The following is a 25,703-nucleotide window of genomic DNA, read 5'->3' as shown; positions in this document are numbered from 1 at the left end:
GCTTGGGTGGAAGGTAAGTTCCTGGCCCCTATTGTCGGACACAGGGGGACATGAAGTGGCTGCTGCATGTGCTGTTGTTAACTATGCCTGCCTTTATAAAGACAGTTACTACCTGCCTAGTGCCTACCTTGGTTAATTTTTTGGTGTTATGGTACTACTACCAGTAAGTTGCCATGGTCCTCCTTCTGAGCTGCTGAACTGACCGCCCGCTTTGTCCTCCTGACTCAGTCGCTACTACACTCTGCGTTCACACTGCCCGGGTCACCGGGTGCATTTAATTTTTTGGCCAGCACTATGACGCTGTGCTGCTACTACTGTGCTGCTGCTGCTGCTGCTGAACTGACCGCCCGCTTTGTCCTCCTGACTCAGTCGCTACTACACTCTGCGTTCACACTGCCCGGGTCACCGGGTGCATTTAATTTTTTGGCCAGCACTATGACGCTGTGCTGCTACTACTACCACCAGTATGTTGCCGTGGTCCTTCTGTGCTGCTGAACTGACCGCCCGCATAGTCCTTCTCCTGACTCAGTCGCTACCACCACTGCACTCTGCGTTCACACTGCCCGTGTCCACTGACAACTCTGCTGCGATGTCATTGCTAATTGCTGCAAAAAAAAAAAAAAAAAAATTTACAAAAACCTCTCTGGGGCCTTTTTGGCGTCAGCCACTCATCCTCCTCCAGCGGTACCTTCGCCGCCAAGTGCCATTGGAACTCGCTTCACCTCTTTGATTGCTTAACGCGTATATCCCTTTTTAAAACCACATATTACCAATTAATAGCCCCATTTACAGTGGTGATTTGTCTTTAAAAGCCATTAAAAAAAATAAAAAATTTTGGGGATTTTTTTTATGTTGAAGTTATGTTGCCCCTTATCACCTCGATAATCCATGCAATTTGGGGGATTGTAGCATGTATGGGGGCTTTGTTATTAACGTTAAAAGAAAATCCGCCTCCGGGCGGGAATCCACGCGTGATTACGCCATTCACGGCAGAAAATCCGCGTGGTTGCGTGGACGCGGACGAAAATCCGCATGCGGCGGGGCCGAATGCGGATTTTTTTTTTGCAACCACGCGGATTGCCTAATTCGTGGATGAGGCACATCCGAGCATCCCTATGCAGAACGGTTCCCATACACTGCAGAGCGATTCCCATACACTGCAGAGCGATTCCCATACACTGCAGAACGGTTCCCATACACTGAAGAATACACTGTAGAATTTACCTGGAATCGGCCTTGTGATGCCGCCTTGCCGCCCCAACACCGTACCTCTAATTTGTAACGTACCCCCCCCCCCCCTCCTGGTAACTTTATGTTTCTGCCGCTGCCTCCGTGCTCCTCCATCCATACACGCACTCCATGTGGTTGCCAGAGTAACAGGGGTGCATGTATGACATCACAAACCCGCCCACGCATACGCTGGTACACAGGTGGGGCACGTGTATGGACAAATGACGGATCCCGGAGCCAGCGGACAGGTAATGTACAGTGTACTGGGCACCAGGGGGCAAACTGACCATAAGGAAAACGTCCGTCGGGGGTTTTGACGCATTCATCGGTTGCCCCAATATTGCTCGCCATTATCGCCGTGCATCTGACCGACCCCGACGGCCAATATCTTGCAGCATTACCAACCGATAAATGTGACCAATTATGCCTGAAATTGGTTGCATCATTGATCAGGCATGAACTTGGTGGCAATGATTTTCATTCGATTATAATAATTTAATCGGATGGGCGAACGGCCGCCACGTCACCTGATCATGTATGGCCGCCTTTACTGTGAGTACTGGAGGGATTTGTGTGGTTCGGCAGTATTCAGAGTCCCCACTAGGGGGAGTACTGTTTCTGTGCCTGGGAGTTTTTCTTTGGACAATCTGGTGTTTCTTTATTACTTTTTATGTAAAAGTAGATCAGTTCTTTGGGTTAAGATGAGGAGGAATGCTGATGCATCTTGGCTTGTAGACAAGAAAATCAATTTTGGAAATATTTTCAAGTTTTTAAATTCTGTCTTCCGTTCCAGACACTCCTCCGTAATGGACCTGAATGACTACTTCCAACGAATAGGCCTCCCAGAACTGGCTGCAGAGTCCCTCACACCATCACTTTCACTCCTCCAGAAGTTACACCTCCACCATGTGTTGTCCATCCCCTTTGAGAGTCTCAGCATTCACATCGGTGAGAAGATCACCCTGGATCTTCATTGCATCTACCAAAAAATAGTTCAGAGAAGAAGAGGAGGGTTCTGCTATGAACACAATGGTCTGTTCATGTGGGTGCTGCAGGAACTGGGGTACCAGCCTCAGGTTTTATCCGCCAGATGTAGGGAACAAGTGAGTGGTGTCTACAAACGTCCATTTGACCACATGTTACTGATGGTGGAGCTGGAAGGAAGGAGGTGGCTTTGTGATGTTGGGCATGGAGATGCCATCACGGCTCCATTTCCTCTGGAGCCTGGATGGGAGCAGAACGATATCAATGGACTATTCCGACTACAGGTGGAAGGAGATGAGTGGTTCTTACAAAGGAAAGATAAAGAAAAAGACCTCTGGGTCATCCTTTTCAAGTTCACACTGGAAAAGCGGAAATATGAGGACTTCACAGAGATGTGTGAATTCCAACAGACGTCATCAGAATCTCTCTTTGTCTGTAAAACCCTTTGTTTCCTCCAGCGACCCTCTGGTAGACTTACCTACATAGGGAACTGTCTAGTGAGCACAGAGGTTACGGAGGACGGTAGAACTGTGAAGACCACGAGACAACTCACAGATGAAGAGATTACAGCAATGCTTGAAGACACATTTGGGGTTGTCCTGACTGAAAAATTTATACCAAAGGATGAGAAGGTGCAAATGCCAACTACAGAGTAACGGGAAGGCCAGTGTGGGCCATGCCTTTGTGTTACAGAGGATGCTGAATGTCTCCTCGTGGGTGGAGGGTAGTTATAGGACATGAGAGTCACTTTTTATATGTAGTCTTCAGATGAATGATATGACAATCAGACATTTGCACACTGCAGCCTGGGCATCATGTAAGGTTGCCATTGGTTATATATATGCAGCTGTTGGGAAGGGTGATGTTGAGGGACACATTGCTTGACTTTGTGTTATACTTGCTTAATCCAGTGGCCTGCTCCTCAGGTCCTATGGCATCCTCCTCCAGCACCTTCCCTTTGCCTTTTCAGAATGCAGGCGTGGTGTCATGTGATGTGGTACGATGTCATGTGACGTGGTGCGATGTCATGTGACGTGGTGCGATGTCATGTGACATGGTGTCAGTTGATGTGCAGTAGAAGCAGACAGTAGAGAGCGAGTGGCTGCATTGTGTGATACTCAAGACGCCCGGCACTGGAGATGTCCACTGCACTTGTCTCTCCCCTACGTTCTCTCCCCCCCCCCCTTATTGGGTAGCCTGATGAACCCCATGCCAGTATAGGTAGCCAGATGACCCCTCCACACCCCAGTATAGGTAGCCAGGTGCTCCTTCCCAGTATAGGTAGCCAGGTGACCCCTCCACACCCCAGTATAGGTAGCCAGGTGACCCCTCCACACCCCAGTATAGGTAGCAAAGTGACCCCTCCACACCCCAGTATAGGTGGCCAGGTGACCCCTCCCCCCAGTATAGGTAGCCAGGTGACCCCTCCCCTCCATCCCCCCATTATAGGTAGCCAGGTGACCCCTCCCCCCAGTATAGGTTGCCAGGTGACCCCCTCCCCTCCAACCCCCACTATAGGTAGCCAGGTGACCCCTCCACATCCTAGTATAGGTAGCCAGGTGACCCCTCCCCCCAGTGTAGGTAGCCAGGTGTCCCCCCAGTATAGGTAGACAGGTGACCCCTCCCCCCAGTATAGGTAGCCAGGTGACCCCTCCACACCCCAGTATAGGTAGCCAGGTGACCCCTCCCCCCAATATAGGTAGCTAGGTGACCCCTCCCCCAGTATAGGTAGCTAGGTGACCCCTCCCCCATTATAGGTGGCTAGGTGACCCCTCCCCCAGTATAGGTTGCCAGGTGAACCCTCCCCCCAGTATAGGTAGCCAGGTGACCCTTCCCCCCAGTATAGGTAGCCAGGTGACCCCTCCCCATTATAGGTTGCCAGGTGACCCCTCCCCCCAGTATAGGTAGCCAGGTAAGGAGGAAATCATATAGTCTGGCAGAGGCTGGAGATTGCTCATTTGCTGCTTTGCACTGATGTCTGTCCTAAAAGTGTAATAAAGACTGAAGTGTATTCATCTTGAGATGGATGCAGCCTCCACTTCTTTACCTATTGCTATTACACTCTGTAGGGCCCGGCTGATAATAGGCCTGGCTATTCTTCATCCCTGATGGCAGAGATGAGCCAGCAATGACTGCTGAAGGGCCGGTTCATACATGTAACATCAGCGCTGGAGAAATACAACTGTACAGCCCTGCGGTCCCCACACTGTCGCACTAGTGATTGCATCCAGTTACTACAGACGCACAGGCTGGCGGTAATGGTCTGCTACATGCACAACCAGTGAAATATGGCATCCAGTTACTACAGACGCACAGGCTGGCGATAACAGTCTGCTACATGCACAACCAGTGACATATGGCATCCAGTTACTACAGACGCACAGGCTGGCGATAACAGTCTGCTACATGCACAACCAGTGAAATATGGCATCCAGTTACTACAGACGCACAGGCTGGCGATAACAGTCTGCTACATGCACAACCAGTGACATATGGCATCCAGTTACTACAGACGCACAGGCTGGCGATAACAGTCTGCTACATGCACAACCAGTGAAATATGGCATCCAGCTACTACAGACGCACAGGCTGGCGGTAATGGTCTGCTACATGCACAACCAGTGAAATATGGCATCCAGTTACTACAGACGCACAGGCTGGCGATAATGGTCTGCTACATGCACAACCAGTGAAATATGGCATCCAGTTACTACAGACGCATAGGCTGGTGATAATGGTCTGCTACATGCACAACCAGTGAAATATGGCATCCAGTTACTACAGACGCACAGGTTGGCGATAATGGTCTGCTACATGCACAACCAGTGAAATATGGCATCCAGTTACTACAGACGCACAGGTTGGCGATAATGGTCTGCTACATGCACAACAAGTGACATATGGCATCCAGTTACTACAGACGCACAGGCTGGCGATAATGGTCTGCTACATGCACAACCAGTGACATATGGCATCCAGTTACTACAGACACACAGGCTGGTGATAATGGTCTGCTACATGCACAGCCAGTGACATATGGCATCCAGTTACTACAGACGCACAGGCTGGCGATAATGGTCTGCTACATGCACAACCAGTGACATATGGCATCCAGTTACTACAGACACACAGGCTGGCGATAATGGTCTGCTACATGCACAACCAGTGACATATGGCATCCAGTTACTACAGACGCACAGGCTGGTGATAATGCTCTGCTACATGCACAACCAGTGACATATGGCATCCAGTTACTACAGACGCACAGGCTGGTGATAATGCTCTGCTACATGCACAACCAGTGATATATGGCATCCAGTTACTACAGACACACAGGCTGGCGATAATGCTCTGCTACATGCACAACCAGTGAAATATGGCATCCTGTTACTACAGACGCACAGGCTGGTGATAATGGTCTGCTACATGCACAACCAGTGACATATGGCATCCAGTTACTACAGACGCACAGGCTGGTGATAATGGTCTGCTACATGCACAACCAGTGACATATGGCATCCAGTTACTACAGACGCACAGGCTGGTGATAATGGTCTGCTACATGCACAACCAGTGACATATGGCATCCAGTTACTACAGACGCACAGGCTGGTGATAATGGTCTGCTACATGCACAACCAGTGACATATGGCATCCAGTTACTACAGACGCACAGGCTGGCGGTAATGGTCTGCTACATGCACAGCCAGAGACATATGGTATCCAGTTACTACAGACGCACAGGCTGGCGATAATGGTCTGCTACATGCACAACCAGTGAAATATGGCATCCAGTTACTACAGACGCATAGGCTGGCGGTAATGGTCTGCTACATGCACAACCAGTGAAAGATGGCATCCAGTTACTACAGACGCACAGGCTGGTGATAATGGTCAGCTACATGCACAACCAGTGAAATATGGCTTCCAGTTACTACAGACGCACAGGCTGGCAGTAATGGTCTCCTACATGCACAACCAGTGAAATATGGCATCCAGTTACTACAGACGCACAGGCTGGCGATAATGGTCAGCTACATGCACAACCAGTGACATATGGCATCCAGTTACTACAGACGCACAGGCTGGTGATAATGGTCTGCTACATGCACAACCAGTGACATATGGCATCCAGTTACTACAGACGCACAGGCTGGCGATAATGGTCTGCTACATGCACAACCAGTGACATATGGCATCCAGTTACTACAGACGCACAGGCTGGTGATAATGCTCTGCTACATGCACAACCAGTGACATATGGCATCCAGTTACTACAGACGCACAGGCTGGTGATAATGGTCTGCTACATGCACAACCAGTGACATATGGCATCCAGTTACTACAGACGCACAGGCTGGCGGTAATGGTCTGCTACATGCACAGCCAGAGACATATGGTATCCAGTTACTACAGACGCACAGGCTGGCGATAATGGTCTGCTACATGCACAACCAGTGAAATATGGCATCCAGTTACTACAGACGCATAGGCTGGCGGTAATGGTCTGCTACATGCACAACCAGTGAAAGATGGCATCCAGTTACTACAGACGCACAGGCTGGTGATAATGGTCAGCTACATGCACAACCAGTGAAATATGGCTTCCAGTTACTACAGACGCACAGGCTGGCAGTAATGGTCTCCTACATGCACAACCAGTGAAATATGGCATCCAGTTACTACAGACGCACAGGCTGGCGATAATGGTCAGCTACATGCACAACCAGTGACATATGGCATCCAGTTACTACAGACGCACAGGCTGGTGATAATGGTCTGCTACATGCACAACCAGTGACATATGGCATCCAGTTACTACAGACGCACAGGCTGGCGATAATGGTCTGCTACATGCACAACCAGTGAAATATGGCATCCAGTTACTACAGACGCACAGGCTGGCGATAATGGTCTGCTACATGCACAACCAGTGACATATGGCATCCAGTTACTACAGACGCACAGGCTGGCAGTAATGGTCTGCTACATGCACAACCAGTGAAATATGGCATCCAGTTACTACAGACGCACAGGCTGGCGGTAATGGTCTGCTACATGCACAACCAGTGAAATATGGCATCCAGTTACTACAGACGCACAGGCTGGCGGTAATGGTCTGCTACATGCACAACCAGTGACATATGGCATCCAGTTACTACAGACACACAGGCTTGCAGTAATGGTCTGCTACATGCACAACCAGTGAAATATGGCATCCAGTTACTACAGACGCACAGGCTGGCGGTAATGGTCTGCTACATGCACAACCAGTGAAATATGGCATCCAGTTACTACAGACGCACAGGCTGGCGGTAATGGTCTGCTACATGCACAACCAGTGAAATATGGCATCCAGTTACTACAGACGCACAGGCTGGCGATAATGGTCTGCTACATGCACAACCAGTGAAATATGGCATCCAGTTACTACAGACGCACAGGCTGGTGATAATGGTCAGCTACATGCACAACCAGTGAAATATGGCTTCCAGTTACTACAGACGCACAGGCTGGCAGTAATGGTCTCCTACATGCACAACCAGTGAAATATGGCATCCAGTTACTACAGACGCACAGGCTGGCGATAATGGTCAGCTACATGCACAACCAGTGACATATGGCATCCAGTTACTACAGACGCACAGGCTGGTGATAATGGTCTGCTACATGCACAACCAGTGACATATGGCATCCAGTTACTACAGACGCACAGGCTGGCGATAATGGTCTCCTACATGCACAACCAGTGACATATGGCATCCAGTTACTACAGACGCACAGGCTGGCGATAACAGTCTGCTACATGCACAACCAGTGACATATGGCATCCAGTTACTACAGACGCACAGGCTGGCGATAACAGTCTGCTACATGCACAACCAGTGAAATATGGCATCCAGTTACTACAGACGCACAGGCTGGCGATAATGGTCTGCTACATGCACAACCAGTGAAATATGGCATCCAGTTACTACAGACGCATAGGCTGGTGATAATGGTCTGCTACATGCACAACCAGTGAAATATGGCATCCAGTTACTACAGACGCACAGGTTGGCGATAATGGTCTGCTACATGCACAACCAGTGAAATATGGCATCCAGTTACTACAGACGCACAGGTTGGCGATAATGGTCTGCTACATGCACAACCAGTGAAATATGGCATCCAGTTACTACAGACGCACAGGCTGGCGATAATGGTCTGCTACATGCACAACCAGTGAAATATGGCATCCAGTTACTACAGACGCATAGGCTGGTGATAATGGTCTGCTACATGCACAACCAGTGAAATATGGCATCCAGTTACTACAGACGCACAGGTTGGCGATAATGGTCTGCTACATGCACAACCAGTGAAATATGGCATCCAGTTACTACAGACGCACAGGTTGGCGATAATGGTCTGCTACATGCACAACAAGTGACATATGGCATCCAGTTACTACAGACGCACAGGCTGGCGATAATGGTCTGCTACATGCACAACCAGTGACATATGGCATCCAGTTACTACAGACACACAGGCTGGTGATAATGGTCTGCTACATGCACAGCCAGTGACATATGGCATCCAGTTACTACAGACGCACAGGCTGGCGATAATGGTCTGCTACATGCACAACCAGTGACATATGGCATCCAGTTACTACAGACACACAGGCTGGCGATAATGGTCTGCTACATGCACAACCAGTGACATATGGCATCCAGTTACTACAGACGCACAGGCTGGTGATAATGCTCTGCTACATGCACAACCAGTGACATATGGCATCCAGTTACTACAGACGCACAGGCTGGTGATAATGCTCTGCTACATGCACAACCAGTGATATATGGCATCCAGTTACTACAGACACACAGGCTGGCGATAATGCTCTGCTACATGCACAACCAGTGAAATATGGCATCCTGTTACTACAGACGCACAGGCTGGTGATAATGGTCTGCTACATGCACAACCAGTGACATATGGCATCCAGTTACTACAGACGCACAGGCTGGTGATAATGGTCTGCTACATGCACAACCAGTGACATATGGCATCCAGTTACTACAGACGCACAGGCTGGTGATAATGGTCTGCTACATGCACAACCAGTGACATATGGCATCCAGTTACTACAGACGCACAGGCTGGTGATAATGGTCTGCTACATGCACAACCAGTGACATATGGCATCCAGTTACTACAGACGCACAGGCTGGCGGTAATGGTCTGCTACATGCACAGCCAGAGACATATGGTATCCAGTTACTACAGACGCACAGGCTGGCGATAATGGTCTGCTACATGCACAACCAGTGAAATATGGCATCCAGTTACTACAGACGCATAGGCTGGCGGTAATGGTCTGCTACATGCACAACCAGTGAAAGATGGCATCCAGTTACTACAGACGCACAGGCTGGTGATAATGGTCAGCTACATGCACAACCAGTGAAATATGGCTTCCAGTTACTACAGACGCACAGGCTGGCAGTAATGGTCTCCTACATGCACAACCAGTGAAATATGGCATCCAGTTACTACAGACGCACAGGCTGGCGATAATGGTCAGCTACATGCACAACCAGTGACATATGGCATCCAGTTACTACAGACGCACAGGCTGGTGATAATGGTCTGCTACATGCACAACCAGTGACATATGGCATCCAGTTACTACAGACGCACAGGCTGGCGATAATGGTCTGCTACATGCACAACCAGTGACATATGGCATCCAGTTACTACAGACGCACAGGCTGGTGATAATGCTCTGCTACATGCACAACCAGTGACATATGGCATCCAGTTACTACAGACGCACAGGCTGGTGATAATGGTCTGCTACATGCACAACCAGTGACATATGGCATCCAGTTACTACAGACGCACAGGCTGGCGGTAATGGTCTGCTACATGCACAGCCAGAGACATATGGTATCCAGTTACTACAGACGCACAGGCTGGCGATAATGGTCTGCTACATGCACAACCAGTGAAATATGGCATCCAGTTACTACAGACGCATAGGCTGGCGGTAATGGTCTGCTACATGCACAACCAGTGAAAGATGGCATCCAGTTACTACAGACGCACAGGCTGGTGATAATGGTCAGCTACATGCACAACCAGTGAAATATGGCTTCCAGTTACTACAGACGCACAGGCTGGCAGTAATGGTCTCCTACATGCACAACCAGTGAAATATGGCATCCAGTTACTACAGACGCACAGGCTGGCGATAATGGTCAGCTACATGCACAACCAGTGACATATGGCATCCAGTTACTACAGACGCACAGGCTGGTGATAATGGTCTGCTACATGCACAACCAGTGACATATGGCATCCAGTTACTACAGACGCACAGGCTGGCGATAATGGTCTGCTACATGCACAACCAGTGAAATATGGCATCCAGTTACTACAGACGCACAGGCTGGCGATAATGGTCTGCTACATGCACAACCAGTGACATATGGCATCCAGTTACTACAGACGCACAGGCTGGCAGTAATGGTCTGCTACATGCACAACCAGTGAAATATGGCATCCAGTTACTACAGACGCACAGGCTGGCGGTAATGGTCTGCTACATGCACAACCAGTGAAATATGGCATCCAGTTACTACAGACGCACAGGCTGGCGGTAATGGTCTGCTACATGCACAACCAGTGACATATGGCATCCAGTTACTACAGACACACAGGCTTGCAGTAATGGTCTGCTACATGCACAACCAGTGAAATATGGCATCCAGTTACTACAGACGCACAGGCTGGCGGTAATGGTCTGCTACATGCACAACCAGTGAAATATGGCATCCAGTTACTACAGACGCACAGGCTGGCGGTAATGGTCTGCTACATGCACAACCAGTGAAATATGGCATCCAGTTACTACAGACGCACAGGCTGGCGATAATGGTCTGCTACATGCACAACCAGTGAAATATGGCATCCAGTTACTACAGACGCACAGGCTGGTGATAATGGTCAGCTACATGCACAACCAGTGAAATATGGCTTCCAGTTACTACAGACGCACAGGCTGGCAGTAATGGTCTCCTACATGCACAACCAGTGAAATATGGCATCCAGTTACTACAGACGCACAGGCTGGCGATAATGGTCAGCTACATGCACAACCAGTGACATATGGCATCCAGTTACTACAGACGCACAGGCTGGTGATAATGGTCTGCTACATGCACAACCAGTGACATATGGCATCCAGTTACTACAGACGCACAGGCTGGCGATAATGGTCTCCTACATGCACAACCAGTGAAATATGGCATCCAGTTACTACAGACGCACAGGCTGGCGATAATGGTCTGCTACATGCACAACCAGTGACATATGGCATCCAGTTACTACAGACGCACAGGCTGGCGGTAATGGTCTGCTACATGCACAACCAATGAAATATGGCTTCCAGTTACTACAGACGCACAGGCTGGCGGTAATGGTCTGCTACATGCACAACCAGTGACATATGGCATCCAGTTACTACAGACACACAGGCTTGCAGTAATGGTCTGCTACATGCACAACCAGTGAAATATGGCATCCAGTTACTACAGACGCACAGGCTGGCGGTAATGGTCTGCTACATGCACAACCAATGAAATATGGCTTCCAGTTACTACAGACGCACAGGCTGGCGGTAATGGTCTGCTACATGCACAACCAGTGACATATGGCATCCAGTTACTACAGACACACAGGCTTGCAGTAATGGTCTGCTACATGCACAACCAGTGAAATATGGCATCCAGTTACTACAGACGCACAGGCTGGCGGTAATGGTCTGCTACATGCACAACCAGTGAAATATGGCATCCAGTTACTACAGACGCACAGGCTGGCGGTAATGGTCTGCTACATGCACAACCAGTGAAATATGGCATCCAGTTACTACAGACGCACAGGCTGGCGGTAATGGTCTGCTACATGCACAACCAGTGAAATATGGCTTCCAGTTACTACAGACGAACAGGCTGGCAGTAATGGTCTGCTACATGCACAACCAGTGAAATATGGCATCCAGTTACTACAGACACACAGGCTGGCGGTAATGGTCTGCTACATGCACAACCAGTGAAATATGGCATCCAGTTACTACAGACGCACAGGCTGGCGGTAATGGTCTGCTACATGCACAACCAGTGAAATATGGCATCCAGTTACTACAGACGCACAGGCTGGCAGTAATGGTCTGCTACATGCACAACCAGTGAAATATGGCATCCAGTTACTACAGATGCACAGGCTGGTGATAATGGTCTGCTACATGCACAGCCAGTGAAATATGGCATCCAGTTACTACAGACGCACAGGGTGGCGATAATGGTCTGCTACATGCACAACCAGTGATATATGGCATCCAGTTACTACAGACTCACAGGCTGGCGGTAATGGTCTGCTACATGCACAACCAGTGATATATGGCATCCAGTTACTACAGACGCACAGGCTGGCGATAATGGTCTGCTACATGCACAACCAGTGACATATGGCATCCAGTTACTACAGACGCACAGGCTGGCGGTAATGGTCTGCTACATGCACAACCAGTGAAATATGGCATCCAGTTACTACAGACGCACAGGCTGGCGGTAATGGTCTGCTACATGCACAACCAGTGAAATATGGCATCCAGTTACTACAGACGCACAGGCTGGCGGTAATGGTCTGCTACATGCACAGCCAGTGACATATGGCATCCAGTTACTACAGACACACAGGCTAGTGATAATGGTCTGCTACATGCACAACCAGTGAAATATGGCATCCAGTTACTACAGACGCACAGGCTGGCGGTAATGGTCTGCTACATGCACAACCAGTGAAATATGGCATCCAGTTACTACAGACGCACAGGCTGGCGATAATGGTCTGCTACATGCACAACCAGTGAAATATGGCATCCAGTTACTACAGACACACAGGCTGGCGGTAATGGTCTGCTACATGCACAACCAGTGAAATATGGCCTCCAGTTACTACAGACGTACAGGCTGGCGATAATGGTCTGCTACATGCACAACCAGTGAAATATGGCATCCAGTTACTACAGACGCACAGGCTGGCGGTAATGGTCTGCTACATGCACAACCAGTGAAATATGGCATCCAGTTACTACAGACGCACAGGCTGGCGGTAATGGTCTGCTACATGCACAACCAGTAAAATATGGCATCCAGTTACCACAGACGCACAGGCTGGCGGTAATGGTCTGCTACATGCACAACCAGTGAAATATGGCATCCAGTTACTACAGACGCACAGGCTGGCGATAATGGTCTGCTACATGCACAACCAGTGAAATATGGCATCCAGTTACTACAGACGCACAGGCTGGCGATAATGGTCTGCTACATGCACAACCAGTGAAATATGGCATCCAGTTACTACAGACACACAGGCTGGTGATAATGGTCTGCTACATGCACAGCCAGTGAAATATGGCATCCAGTTACTACAGACACACAGGCTGGCGGTAATGGTCTGCTACATGCACAACCAGTGAAATATGGCCTCCAGTTACTACAGACACACAGGCTGGTGATAATGGTCTGCTACATGCACAGCCAGTGAAATATGGCATCCAGTTACTACAGACACACAGGCTGGCGGTAATGGTCTGCTACATGCACAACCAGTGAAATATGGCCTCCAGTTACTACAGACGTACAGGCTGGCGATAATGGTCTGCTACATGCACAACCAGTGAAATATGGCATCCAGTTACTACAGACGCACAGGCTGGCGGTAATGGTCTGCTACATGCACAACCAGTGACATATGGCATCCAGTTACTACAGACGCACAGGCTGACAGTAATGGTCTGCTACATGCACAACCAGTGAAATATGGCATCCAGTTACTACAGACACACAGGCTGGCAGTAATGGTCTGCTACATGCACAACCAGTGAAATATGGCATCCAGTTACTACAGACGCACAGGCTGGCGATAATGGTCTGCTACATGCACAACCAGTGACATATGGCATCCAGTTACTACAGACGCACAGGCTGGCGATAGTGGTCTGCTACATGCACAACCAGTGACATATGGCATCCAGTTACTACAGACGCACAGGCTGGCGATAATGGTCTGCTACATGCAAAACCAGTGAAATATGGCATCCAGTTACTACAGACGCACAGGCTGGCGATAATGGTCTGCTACATGCACAACCAGTGACATATGGCATCCAGTTACTACAGACGCACAGGCTGGCGATAATGGTCTGCTACATGCACAACCAGTGACATATGGCATCCAGTTACTACAGACGCACAGGCTGGCGATAATGGTCTGCTACATGCACAACCAGTGACATATGGCATCCAGTTACTACAGACGCACAGGCTGGCGATAATGGTCTGCTACATGCACAACCAGTGACATATGGCATCCAGTTACTACAGACGCACAGGCTGGCGATAGTGGTCTGCTACATGCACAACCAGTGACATATGGCATCCAGTTACTACAGACGCACAGGCTGGCGATAATGGTCTGCTACATGCACAACCAGTGACATATGGCATCCAGTTACTACAGACGCACAGGCTGGCGATAGTGGTCTGCTACATGCACAACCAGTGACATATGGCATCCAGTTACTACAGACGCACAGGCTGGCGATAGTGGTCTGCTACATGCACAACCAGTGACATATGGCATCCAGTTACTACAGACGCACAGGCTGGCGATAATGGTCTGCTACATGCACAACCAGTGAAATATGGCATCCAGTTACTACAGACGCACAGGCTGGCGATAATGGTCTGCTACATGCACAACCAGTGAAATATGGCATCCAGTTACTACAGACGCACAGGCTGGTGATAATGCTCTGCTACATGCACAACCAGTGACATATGGCATCCAGTTACTACAGACGCACAGGCTGGTGATAATGCTCTGCTACATGCACAACCAGTGACATATGGCATCCAGTTACTACAGACGCACAGGCTGGTGATAATGGTCTGCTACATGCACAACCAGTGACATATGGCATCCAGTTACTACAGACGCACAGGCTGGTGATAATGGTCTGCTACATGCACAACCAGTGAAATATGGCATCCAGTTACTACAGACGCACAGGCTGGTGATAATTGTCTGCTACATGCACAACCAGTGATATATGGCATCCAGTTACTACAGACACACAGGCTGGCGATAATGGTCTGCTACATGCACAGCCAGTGACATATGGCATCCAGTTACTACAGACACACAGGCTGGCAATAATGGTCTGCTACATGCACAACCAGTGAAATATGGCATCCAGTTACTACAGACGCACAGGCTGGGTATAATGGTCTGCTACATGCACAGCCAGTGACATATGGCATCCAGTTACTACAGACACACAGGCTGGCGGTAATGGTCTGCTACATGCACAACCAGTGAAATATGGCATCCAGTTACTACAGACGCACAGGCTGGCGATAATGGTCTTCTACATGCAGAACCAGTGAAATATGGCATCCAGTTACTACAGACGCACAGGCTGGCGATAATGGTCTGCTACATGCACAACCAGTGAAATATGGCATCCAGTTACTACAGACGCACAGGCTGGCGGTAATGGTCTGCTACATGCACAACCAGTGACATATGGCATCCAGTTACTACAGACGCACAGGCTGGTGATAATGGTCTGCTACATGCACAACCAGTGAAATATGGCATCCAGTTACTACAGACACACAGGCTTGCAGTAATGGTCTGCTACATGCACAACCAGTGAAATATTGCATCCAGTTACTACAGACGCACAGGCTGGCGATAATGGTCTTCTACATGCAGAACCAGTGAAATATGGCATCCAGTTACTACAGACGCACAGGCTGGCGATAATGGTCTGCTACATGCACAACCAGTGAAATATGGCATCCAGTTACTACAGACGCACAGGCTGGCGGTAATGGTCTGCTACATGCACAACCAGTGACATATGGCATCCAGTTACTACAGACGCACAGGCTGGTGATAATGGTCTGCTACATGCACAACCAGTGAAATATGGCATCCAGTTACTACAGACACACAGGCTGGCGATAATGGTCTGCTACATGCACAACCAGTGACATATGGCATCCAGTTACTACAGACGCACAGGCTGGTGATAATGGTCTGCTACATGCACAACCAGTGAAATATGGCATCCAGTTACTACAGACACACAGGCTGGCAGTAATGGTCTGCTACATGCACAACCAGTGACATATGGCATCCAGTTACTACAGACGCACAGGCTGGCAGTAATGGTCTGCTACATGCACAACCAGTGACATATGGCATCCAGTTACTACAGACGCACAGACTGGCGATAATGGTCTGCTACTTGCACAACCAGTGAAATATGGCATCCAGTTACTACAGACGCACAGGCTGGCGATAGTGGTCTGCTACATGCACAACCAGTGAAATATGGCATCCAGTTACTACAGACGCACAGGCTGGCGGTAATGGTCTGCTACATGCACAACCAGTGAAATATGGCATCCAGTTACTACAGACGCACAGGCTGGCGATATTGGTCTGCTAGATGCACAACCGGTGAAATATGGCATCCAGTTACTACAGACACACAGGCTGGCGGTAATGGTCTGCTACATGCACAACCAGTGAAATATGGCATCCAGTTACTACAGACGCACAGGCTGGTGATAATGGTCTGCTACATGCACAACCAGTGAAATATGGCATCCAGTTACTACAGACGCACAGGCTGGCGGTAATGGTCTGCTACATGCACAACCAGTGAAATATGGCATCCAGTTACTACAGACGCACAGGCTGGCGGTAATGGTCTGCTACATGCACAACCAGTGAAATATGGCATCCAGTTACTACAGACGCACAGGCTGGCGATAATGCTCTGCTACATGCACAACCGGTGAAATATGGCATCCAGTTACTACAGACACACAGGCTGGCGATAATGCTCTGCTACATGCACAACCGGTGAAATATGGCATCCAGTTACTACAGACGCACAGGCTGGTGATAATGGTCTGCTACATGCACAACCAGTGAAATATGGCATCCAGTTACTACAGACGCACAGGCTGGCGATAATGGTCTGCTACATGCACAGCCAGTGACATATGGCATCCAGTTACTACAGACGCACAGGCTGGTGATAATGGTCTGCTACATGCACAACCAGTGATATATGGCATCCAGTTACTACAGACACACAGGCTGGCGATAATGGTCTGCTACATGCACAGCCAGTGAAATATGGCATCCAGTTACTACAGACGCACAGGCTGGCGATATTGGTCTGCTACATGCACAACCGGTGAAATATGGCATCCAGTTACTACAGACGCACAGGCTGGCGATAATGCTCTGCTACATGCACAACCGGTGAAATATGGCATCCAGTTACTACAGACGCACAGGCTGGCGATAATGCTCTGCTACATGCACAACCAGTGAAATGTGGCATCCAGTTACTACAGACGCACAGGGTGGCGGTAATGGTCTGCTACATGCACAACCAGTGACATATGGCATCCAGTTACTACAGACGCACAGGCTGGCGGTAATGGTCTGCTACATGCACAACCAGTGAAATATGGCATCCAGTTACTACAGACGCACAGGCTGGCGATAATGCTCTGCTACATGCACAACCAGTGAAATGTGGCATCCAGTTACTACAGACGCACAGGCTGGCGGTAATGGTCTGCTACATGCACAACCAGTGACATATGGCATCCAGTTACTACAGACGCACAGGCTGGCGGTAATGGTCTGCTACATGCACAACCAGTGAAATATGGCATCCAGTTACTACAGACGCACAGGCTGGCGGTAATGGTCTGCTACATGCACAACCAGTGAAATATGGCATCCAGTTACTACAGACGCACAGGCTGGCGGTAATGGTCTGCTACATGCTCAACCAGTGAAATGTGGCATCCAGTTACTACAGACACACAGGCTGGTGATAATGGTCTGCTACATGCACAACCAGTGAAATGTGGCATCCAGTTACTACAGACACACAGGCTGGCAATAATGGTCTGCTACATGCACAACCAGTGACATATGGCATCCAGTTACTACAGACGCACAGGCTGGCGGTAATGGTCTGCTACATGCACAACCAGTGACATATGGCATCCAGGTACTACAGACGCCCAGGCTGGCGGTAATGGTCTGCTACATGCACAGCCAGTGAAATGTGGCATCCAGTTACTATAGACGCACAGGCTGGTGATAATGGTCTGCTACGTGCACAACCACTGAAATATGGCATCCAGTTACTACAGACACATAGGCTGGCGGTAATGGTCTGCTACATGCACAACCACTGAAATATGGCATCCAGTTACTACAGACACACAGGCTGGCGGTAATGGTCTGCTACATGCACAACCAGTGACATATGGCATCCAGTTACTACAGACGCACAGGCTGACAGTAATGGTCTGCTACATGCACAACCAGTGAAATATGGCATCCAGTTACTACAGACGCGCAGGCTGGCGATAATGGTCTGCTACATGCACAATCAGTGAAATATGGCATCCAGTTACTACAGACACACAGGCTGGCGATAATGGTCTGCTACATGCACAACCAGTGACATATGGCATCCAGTTACTACAGGCAGACAGGCTGGCGGTAATGGTCTGCTACATGCACAACCAGTGAAATATGGCATCCAGTTACTACAGACACACAGGCTGGCGGTAATGGTCTGCTACATGCACAACCAGTGAAATATGGCATCCAGTTACTACAGACGCACAGGCTGGCGATAATGGTCTGCTACATGCACAACCAGTGAAATATGGCATCCAGTTACTACAGACACACAGGCTGGCGATAATGGTCTGCTACATGCACAACCAGTGACATATGGCATCCAGTTACTACAGGCAGACAGGCTGGCGGTAATGGTCTGCTACATGCACAACCAGTGAAATATGGCATCCAGTTACTACAGACACACAGGCTGGCGGTAATGGTCTGCTACATGCACAACCAGTGAAATATGGCATCCAGTTACTACAGACACACAGGCTGGCAGTAATGGTCTGCTACATGCACAACCAGTGACATATGGCATCCAGTTACTACAGACGCACAGGCTGGCAGTAATGGTCTGCTACATGCACAACCAGTGACATATGGCATCCAGTTACTACAGACGCACAGACTGGCGATAATGGTCTGCTACTTGCACAACCAGTGAAATATGGCATCCAGTTACTACAGACGCACAGGCTGGCGATAGTGGTCTGCTACATGCACAACCAGTGAAATATGGCATCCAGTTACTACAGACGCACAGGCTGGCGGTAATGGTCTGCTACATGCACAACCAGTGAAATATGGCATCCAGTTACTACAGACGCACAGGCTGGCGATATTGGTCTGCTAGATGCACAACCGGTGAAATATGGCATCCAGTTACTACAGACACACAGGCTGGCGGTAATGGTCTGCTACATGCACAACCAGTGAAATATGGCATCCAGTTACTACAGACGCGCAGGCTGGCGATAATGGTCTGCTACATGCACAATCAGTGAAATATGGCATCCAGTTACTACAGACACACAGGCTGGCGATAATGGTCTGCTACATGCACAACCAGTGACATATGGCATCCAGTTACTACAGGCAGACAGGCTGGCGGTAATGGTCTGCTACATGCACAACCAGTGACATATGGCATCCAGTTACTACAGGCAGACAGGCTGGCGGTAATGGTCTGCTACATGCACAACCAGTGAAATATGGCATCCAGTTACTACAGACGCACAGGCTGGCGATAATGGTCTGCTACATGCACAACCAGTGAAATATGGCATCCAGTTACTACAGACGCACAGGCTGGCGATAATGGTCTGCTACATGCACAGCCAGTGACATATGGCATCCAGTTACTACAGACACACAGGCTGGCGGTAATGGTCTGCTACATGCACAACCAGTGAAATATGGCATCCAGTTACTACAGACGCACAGGCTGGCGGTAATGGTCTGCTACATGCACAACCAGTGAAATATGGCATCCAGTTACTACAGACGCACAGGCTGGCGATAATGGTCTGCTACATGCACAGCCAGTGAAATATGGCATCCAGTTACTACAGACGCACAGGCTGGTGATAATGGTCTGCTACATGCACAACCAGTGAAATATGGCATCCAGTTACTACAGACGCACAGGCTGGCGATAATGGTCTGCTACATGCACAACCAGTGAAATATGGCATCCAGTTACTACAGACGCACAGGGTGGCGATATTGGTCTGCTACATGCACAACCAGTGACATATGGCATCCAGTTACTACAGACGCACAGGCTGGCGGTAATGGTCTGCTACATGCACAACCAATGAAATATGGCTTCCAGTTACTACAGACGCACAGGCTGGCGGTAATGGTCTGCTACATGCACAGCCAGTGAAATGTGGCATCCAGTTACTATAGACGCACAGGCTGGTGATAATGGTCTGCTACGTGCACAACCACTGAAATATGGCATCCAGTTACTACAGACACATAGGCTGGCGGTAATGGTCTGCTACATGCACAACCACTGAAATATGGCATCCAGTTACTACAGACACACAGGCTGGCGGTAATGGTCTGCTACATGCACAACCAGTGACATATGGCATCCAGTTACTACAGACGCACAGGCTGACAGTAATGGTCTGCTACATGCACAACCAGTGAAATATGGCATCCAGTTACTACAGACGCACAGGCTGGCGATAATGGTCTGCTACATGCACAACCAGTGAAATATGGCATCCAGTTACTACAGACACACAGGTTGGTGATAATGGTCTGCTACATGCCCGACCAGTGAAATATGGCATCCAGTTACTACAGACGCACAGGCTGGTGATAATGCTCTGCTACATGCACAACCAGTGACATATGGCATCCAGTTACTACAGACGCACAGGCTGGTGATAATGGTCTGCTACATGCACAACCAGTGAAATATGGCATCCAGTTACTACAGACGCACAGGCTGGCGATAATGGTCTGCTACATGCACAACCAGTGACATATGGCATCCAGTTACTACAGACGCACAGGCTGGCGGTAATGGTCTGCTACATGCACAACCAGTAAAATATGGCATCCAGTTACTACAGACGCACAGGCTGGCGGTAATGGTCTGCTACATGCACAACCAGTGAAATATGGCATCCAGTTACTACAGACGCACAGGCTGGCGGTAATGGTCTGCTACATGCACAGCCAGTGACATATGGCATCCAGTTACTACAGACACACAGGCTAGTGATAATGGTCTGCTACATGCACAACCAGTGAAATATGGCATCCAGTTACTACAGACGCACAGGCTGGCGGTAATGGTCTGCTACATGCACAACCAGTGAAATATGGCATCCAGTTACTACAGACGCACAGGCTGGCGGTAATGGTCTGCTACATGCACAACCAGTGAAATATGGCCTCCAGTTACTACAGACGTACAGGCTGGCGATAATGGTCTGCTACATGCACAACCAGTGAAATATGGCATCCAGTTACTACAGACGCACAGGCTGGCGGTAATGGTCTGCTACATGCACAACCAGTGAAATATGGCATCCAGTTACTACAGACGCACAGGCTGGCGGTAATGGTCTGCTACATGCACAACCAGTGAAATATGGCATCCAGTTACTACAGACGCACAGGCTGGCGGTAATGGTCTGCTACATGCACAACCAGTGAAATATGGCATCCAGTTACTACAGACGCACAGGCTGGCGATAATGGTCTGCTACATGCACAACCAGTGAAATATGGCATCCAGTTACTACAGACGCACAGGCTGGCGATAATGGTCTGCTACATGCACAACCAGTGAAATATGGCATCCAGTTACTACAGACACACAGGCTGGTGATAATGGTCTGCTACATGCACAGCCAGTGAAATATGGCATCCAGTTACTACAGACACACAGGCTGGCGGTAATGGTCTGCTACATGCACAACCAGTGAAATATGGCCTCCAGTTACTACAGACACACAGGCTGGTGATAATGGTCTGCTACATGCACAGCCAGTGAAATATGGCATCCAGTTACTACAGACACACAGGCTGGCGGTAATGGTCTGCTACATGCACAACCAGTGAAATATGGCCTCCAGTTACTACAGACGTACAGGCTGGCGATAATGGTCTGCTACATGCACAACCAGTGAAATATGGCATCCAGTTACTACAGACGCACAGGCTGGCGGTAATGGTCTGCTACATGCACAACCAGTGACATATGGCATCCAGTTACTACAGACGCACAGGCTGGCGATAGTGGTCTGCTACATGCACAACCAGTGACATATGGCATCCAGTTACTACAGACGCACAGGCTGGCGATAATGGTCTGCTACATGCACAACCAGTGAAATATGGCATCCAGTTACTACAGACACACAGGCTGGCGATAATGGTCAGCTACATGCACAACCAGTGAAATATGGCATCCAGTTACTACAGACGCACAGGCTGGCGATAATGGTCTGCTACATGCACAACCAGTGAAATATGGCATCCAGTTACTACAGACGCACAGGCTGGCGATAATGGTCTGCTACATGCACAACCAGTGAAATATGGCGTCCAGTTACTACAGACGCACAGGCTGGCGATAATGGTCTGCTACATGCACAACCAGTGACATATGGCATCCAGTTACTACAGACGCACAGGCTGGTGATAATGGTCTGCTACATGCACAACCAGTGAAATATGGCATCCAGTTACTACAGACGCACAGGCTGGTGATAATGCTCTGCTACATGCACAACCAGTGACATATGGCATCCAGGTACTACAGACGCACAGGCTGGCGGTAATGGTCTGCTACATGCACAACCAGTGACATATGGCATCCAGTTACTACAGACACACAGGCTGGCGATAATGGTCTGCTACATGCACAGCCAGTGACATATGGCATCCAGTTACTACAGACGCACAGGCTGGTGATAATGCTCTGCTACATGCACAACCAGTGACATATGGCATCCAGGTACTACAGACGCACAGGCTGGCGGTAATGGTCTGCTACATGCACAACCAGTGACATATGGCATCCAGTTACTACAGACACACAGGCTGGTGATAATGGTCTGCTACATGCACAACCAGTGAAATATGGCATCCAGTTACTACAGACGCACAGGCTGGTGATAATGGTCTGCTACATGCACAACCAGTGACATATGGCATCCAGTTACTACAGACACACAGGCTGGTGATAATGGTCTGCTACATGCACAACCAGTGAAATATGGCATCCAGTTACTACAGACGCACAGGCTGGTGATAATGGTCTGCTACATGCACAACCAGTGACATATGGCATCCAGTTACTACAGACACACAGGCTGGTGATAATGGTCTGCTACATGCACAACCAGTGAAATATGGCATCCAGTTACTACAGACGCACAGGCTGGCGATAATGCTCTGCTACATGCACAACCAGTGACATATGGCATCCAGTTACTACAGACACACAGGCTGGTGATAATGGTCTGCTACATGCACAACCAGTGAAATATGGCATCCAGTTACTACAGACGCACAGGCTGGCGATAATGCTCTGCTACATGCACAACCAGTGACATATGGCATCCAGTTACTACAGACACACAGGCTGGTGATAATGGTCTGCTACATGCACAGCCAGTGACATATGGCATCCAGTTACTACAGACGCACAGGCTGGTGATAATGCTCTGCTACATGCACAACCAGTGAAATATGGCATCCAGTTACTACAGACACACAGGCTGGTGATAATGGTCTGCTACATGCACAACCAGTGAAATATGGCATCCAGTTACTACAGACACACAGGCTGGTGATAATGGTCTGCTACATGCACAACCAGTGAAATATGGCATCCAGTTACTACAGACGCACAGGCTGGTGATAATGCTCTGCTACATGCACAACCAGTGATATATGGCATCCAGTTACTACAGACGCACAGGCTGGTGATAATGCTCTGCTACATGCACAACCAGTGATATATGGCATCCAGTTACTACAGACGCACAGGCTGGCGATAATGGTCTGCTACATGCACAACCAGTGACATATGGCATCCAGTTACTACAGACGCACAGGCTGGCGGTAATGGTCTGCTACATGCACAACCAGTGAAATATGGCATCCAGTTACTACAGACGCACAGGCTGGTGATAATGCTCTGCTACATGCACAACCAGTGAAATATGGCATCCAGTTACTACAGACGCACAGGCTGGCGGTAATGGTCTGCTACATGCACAACCAGTGAAATATGGCATCCAGTTACTACAGACGCACAGGCTGGCGGTAATGGTCTGCTACATGCACAGCCAGTGACATATGGCATCCAGTTACTACAGACGCACAGGCTGGTGATAATGGTCTGCTACATGCACAACCAGTGATATATGGCATCCAGTTACTACAGACACACAGGCTGGCGATAATGGTCTGCTACATGCACAGCCAGTGACATATGGCATCCAGTTACTACAGACACACAGGCTGGCAATAATGGTCTGCTACATGCACAACCAGTGAAATATGGCATCCAGTTACTACAGACGCACAGGCTGGCGATAATGGTCTGCTACATGCACAGCCAGTGACATATGGCATCCAGTTACTACAGACACACAGGCTGGCGGTAATGGTCTGCTACATGCACAACCAGTGAAATATGGCATCCAGTTACTACAGACGCACAGGCTGGCGATAATGGTCTTCTACATGCAGAACCAGTGAAATATGGCATCCAGTTACTACAGACGCACAGGCTGGCGATAATGGTCTGCTACATGCACAACCAGTGAAATATGGCATCCAGTTACTACAGACGCACAGGCTGGCGGTAATGGTCTGCTACATGCACAACCAGTGACATATGGCATCCAGTTACTACAGACGCACAGGCTGGTGATAATGGTCTGCTACATGCACAACCAGTGAAATATGGCATCCAGTTACTACAGACACACAGGCTTGCAGTAATGGTCTGCTACATGCACAACCAGTGAAATATGGCATCCAGTTACTACAGACACACAGGCTTGCAGTAATGGTCTGCTACATGCACAACCAGTGAAATATGGCATCCAGTTACTACAGACGCACAGGCTGGCGATAATGGTCTTCTACATGCAGAACCAGTGAAATATGGCATCCAGTTACTACAGACGCACAGGCTGGCGATAATGGTCTGCTACATGCACAACCAGTGAAATATGGCATCCAGTTACTACAGACGCACAGGCTGGCGGTAATGGTCTGCTACATGCACAACCAGTGACATATGGCATCCAGTTACTACAGACGCACAGGCTGGTGATAATGGTCTGCTACATGCACAACCAGTGAAATATGGCATCCAGTTACTACAGACGCACAGGCTGGTGATAATGGTCTGCTACATG

At 49.1% G+C, this 25,703-nt stretch overlaps 1 protein-coding gene across 1 annotated transcript in view; it reads left to right on the top strand.

The window, feature by feature from the left end:
• Nucleotides 1–2,870, top strand: part of LOC137544653 (arylamine N-acetyltransferase, pineal gland isozyme NAT-3-like) — a 79,730-nt gene extending 76,860 nt beyond the window's left edge. Inside the window, exon 2 of the mRNA XM_068265750.1 lies at nucleotides 2,024–2,870. Within this exon, the coding sequence (XP_068121851.1) occupies nucleotides 2,037–2,870 (834 nt within the window). The 5' untranslated portion in view covers nucleotides 2,024–2,036. The remainder of the gene's footprint in view (nucleotides 1–2,023) is intronic.
• The last annotated feature ends 22,833 nt before the right edge of the window (nucleotides 2,871–25,703 follow it).

This window comes from Hyperolius riggenbachi, chromosome 1, assembly GCF_040937935.1.
Source record: "Hyperolius riggenbachi isolate aHypRig1 chromosome 1, aHypRig1.pri, whole genome shotgun sequence".
Classification (NCBI taxonomy): domain Eukaryota; kingdom Metazoa; phylum Chordata; class Amphibia; order Anura; family Hyperoliidae; genus Hyperolius; species Hyperolius riggenbachi.
The sequence above is the reverse complement of the archived record's forward strand: the minus strand, read 5'-3'. Positions and strand labels throughout refer to the sequence as shown.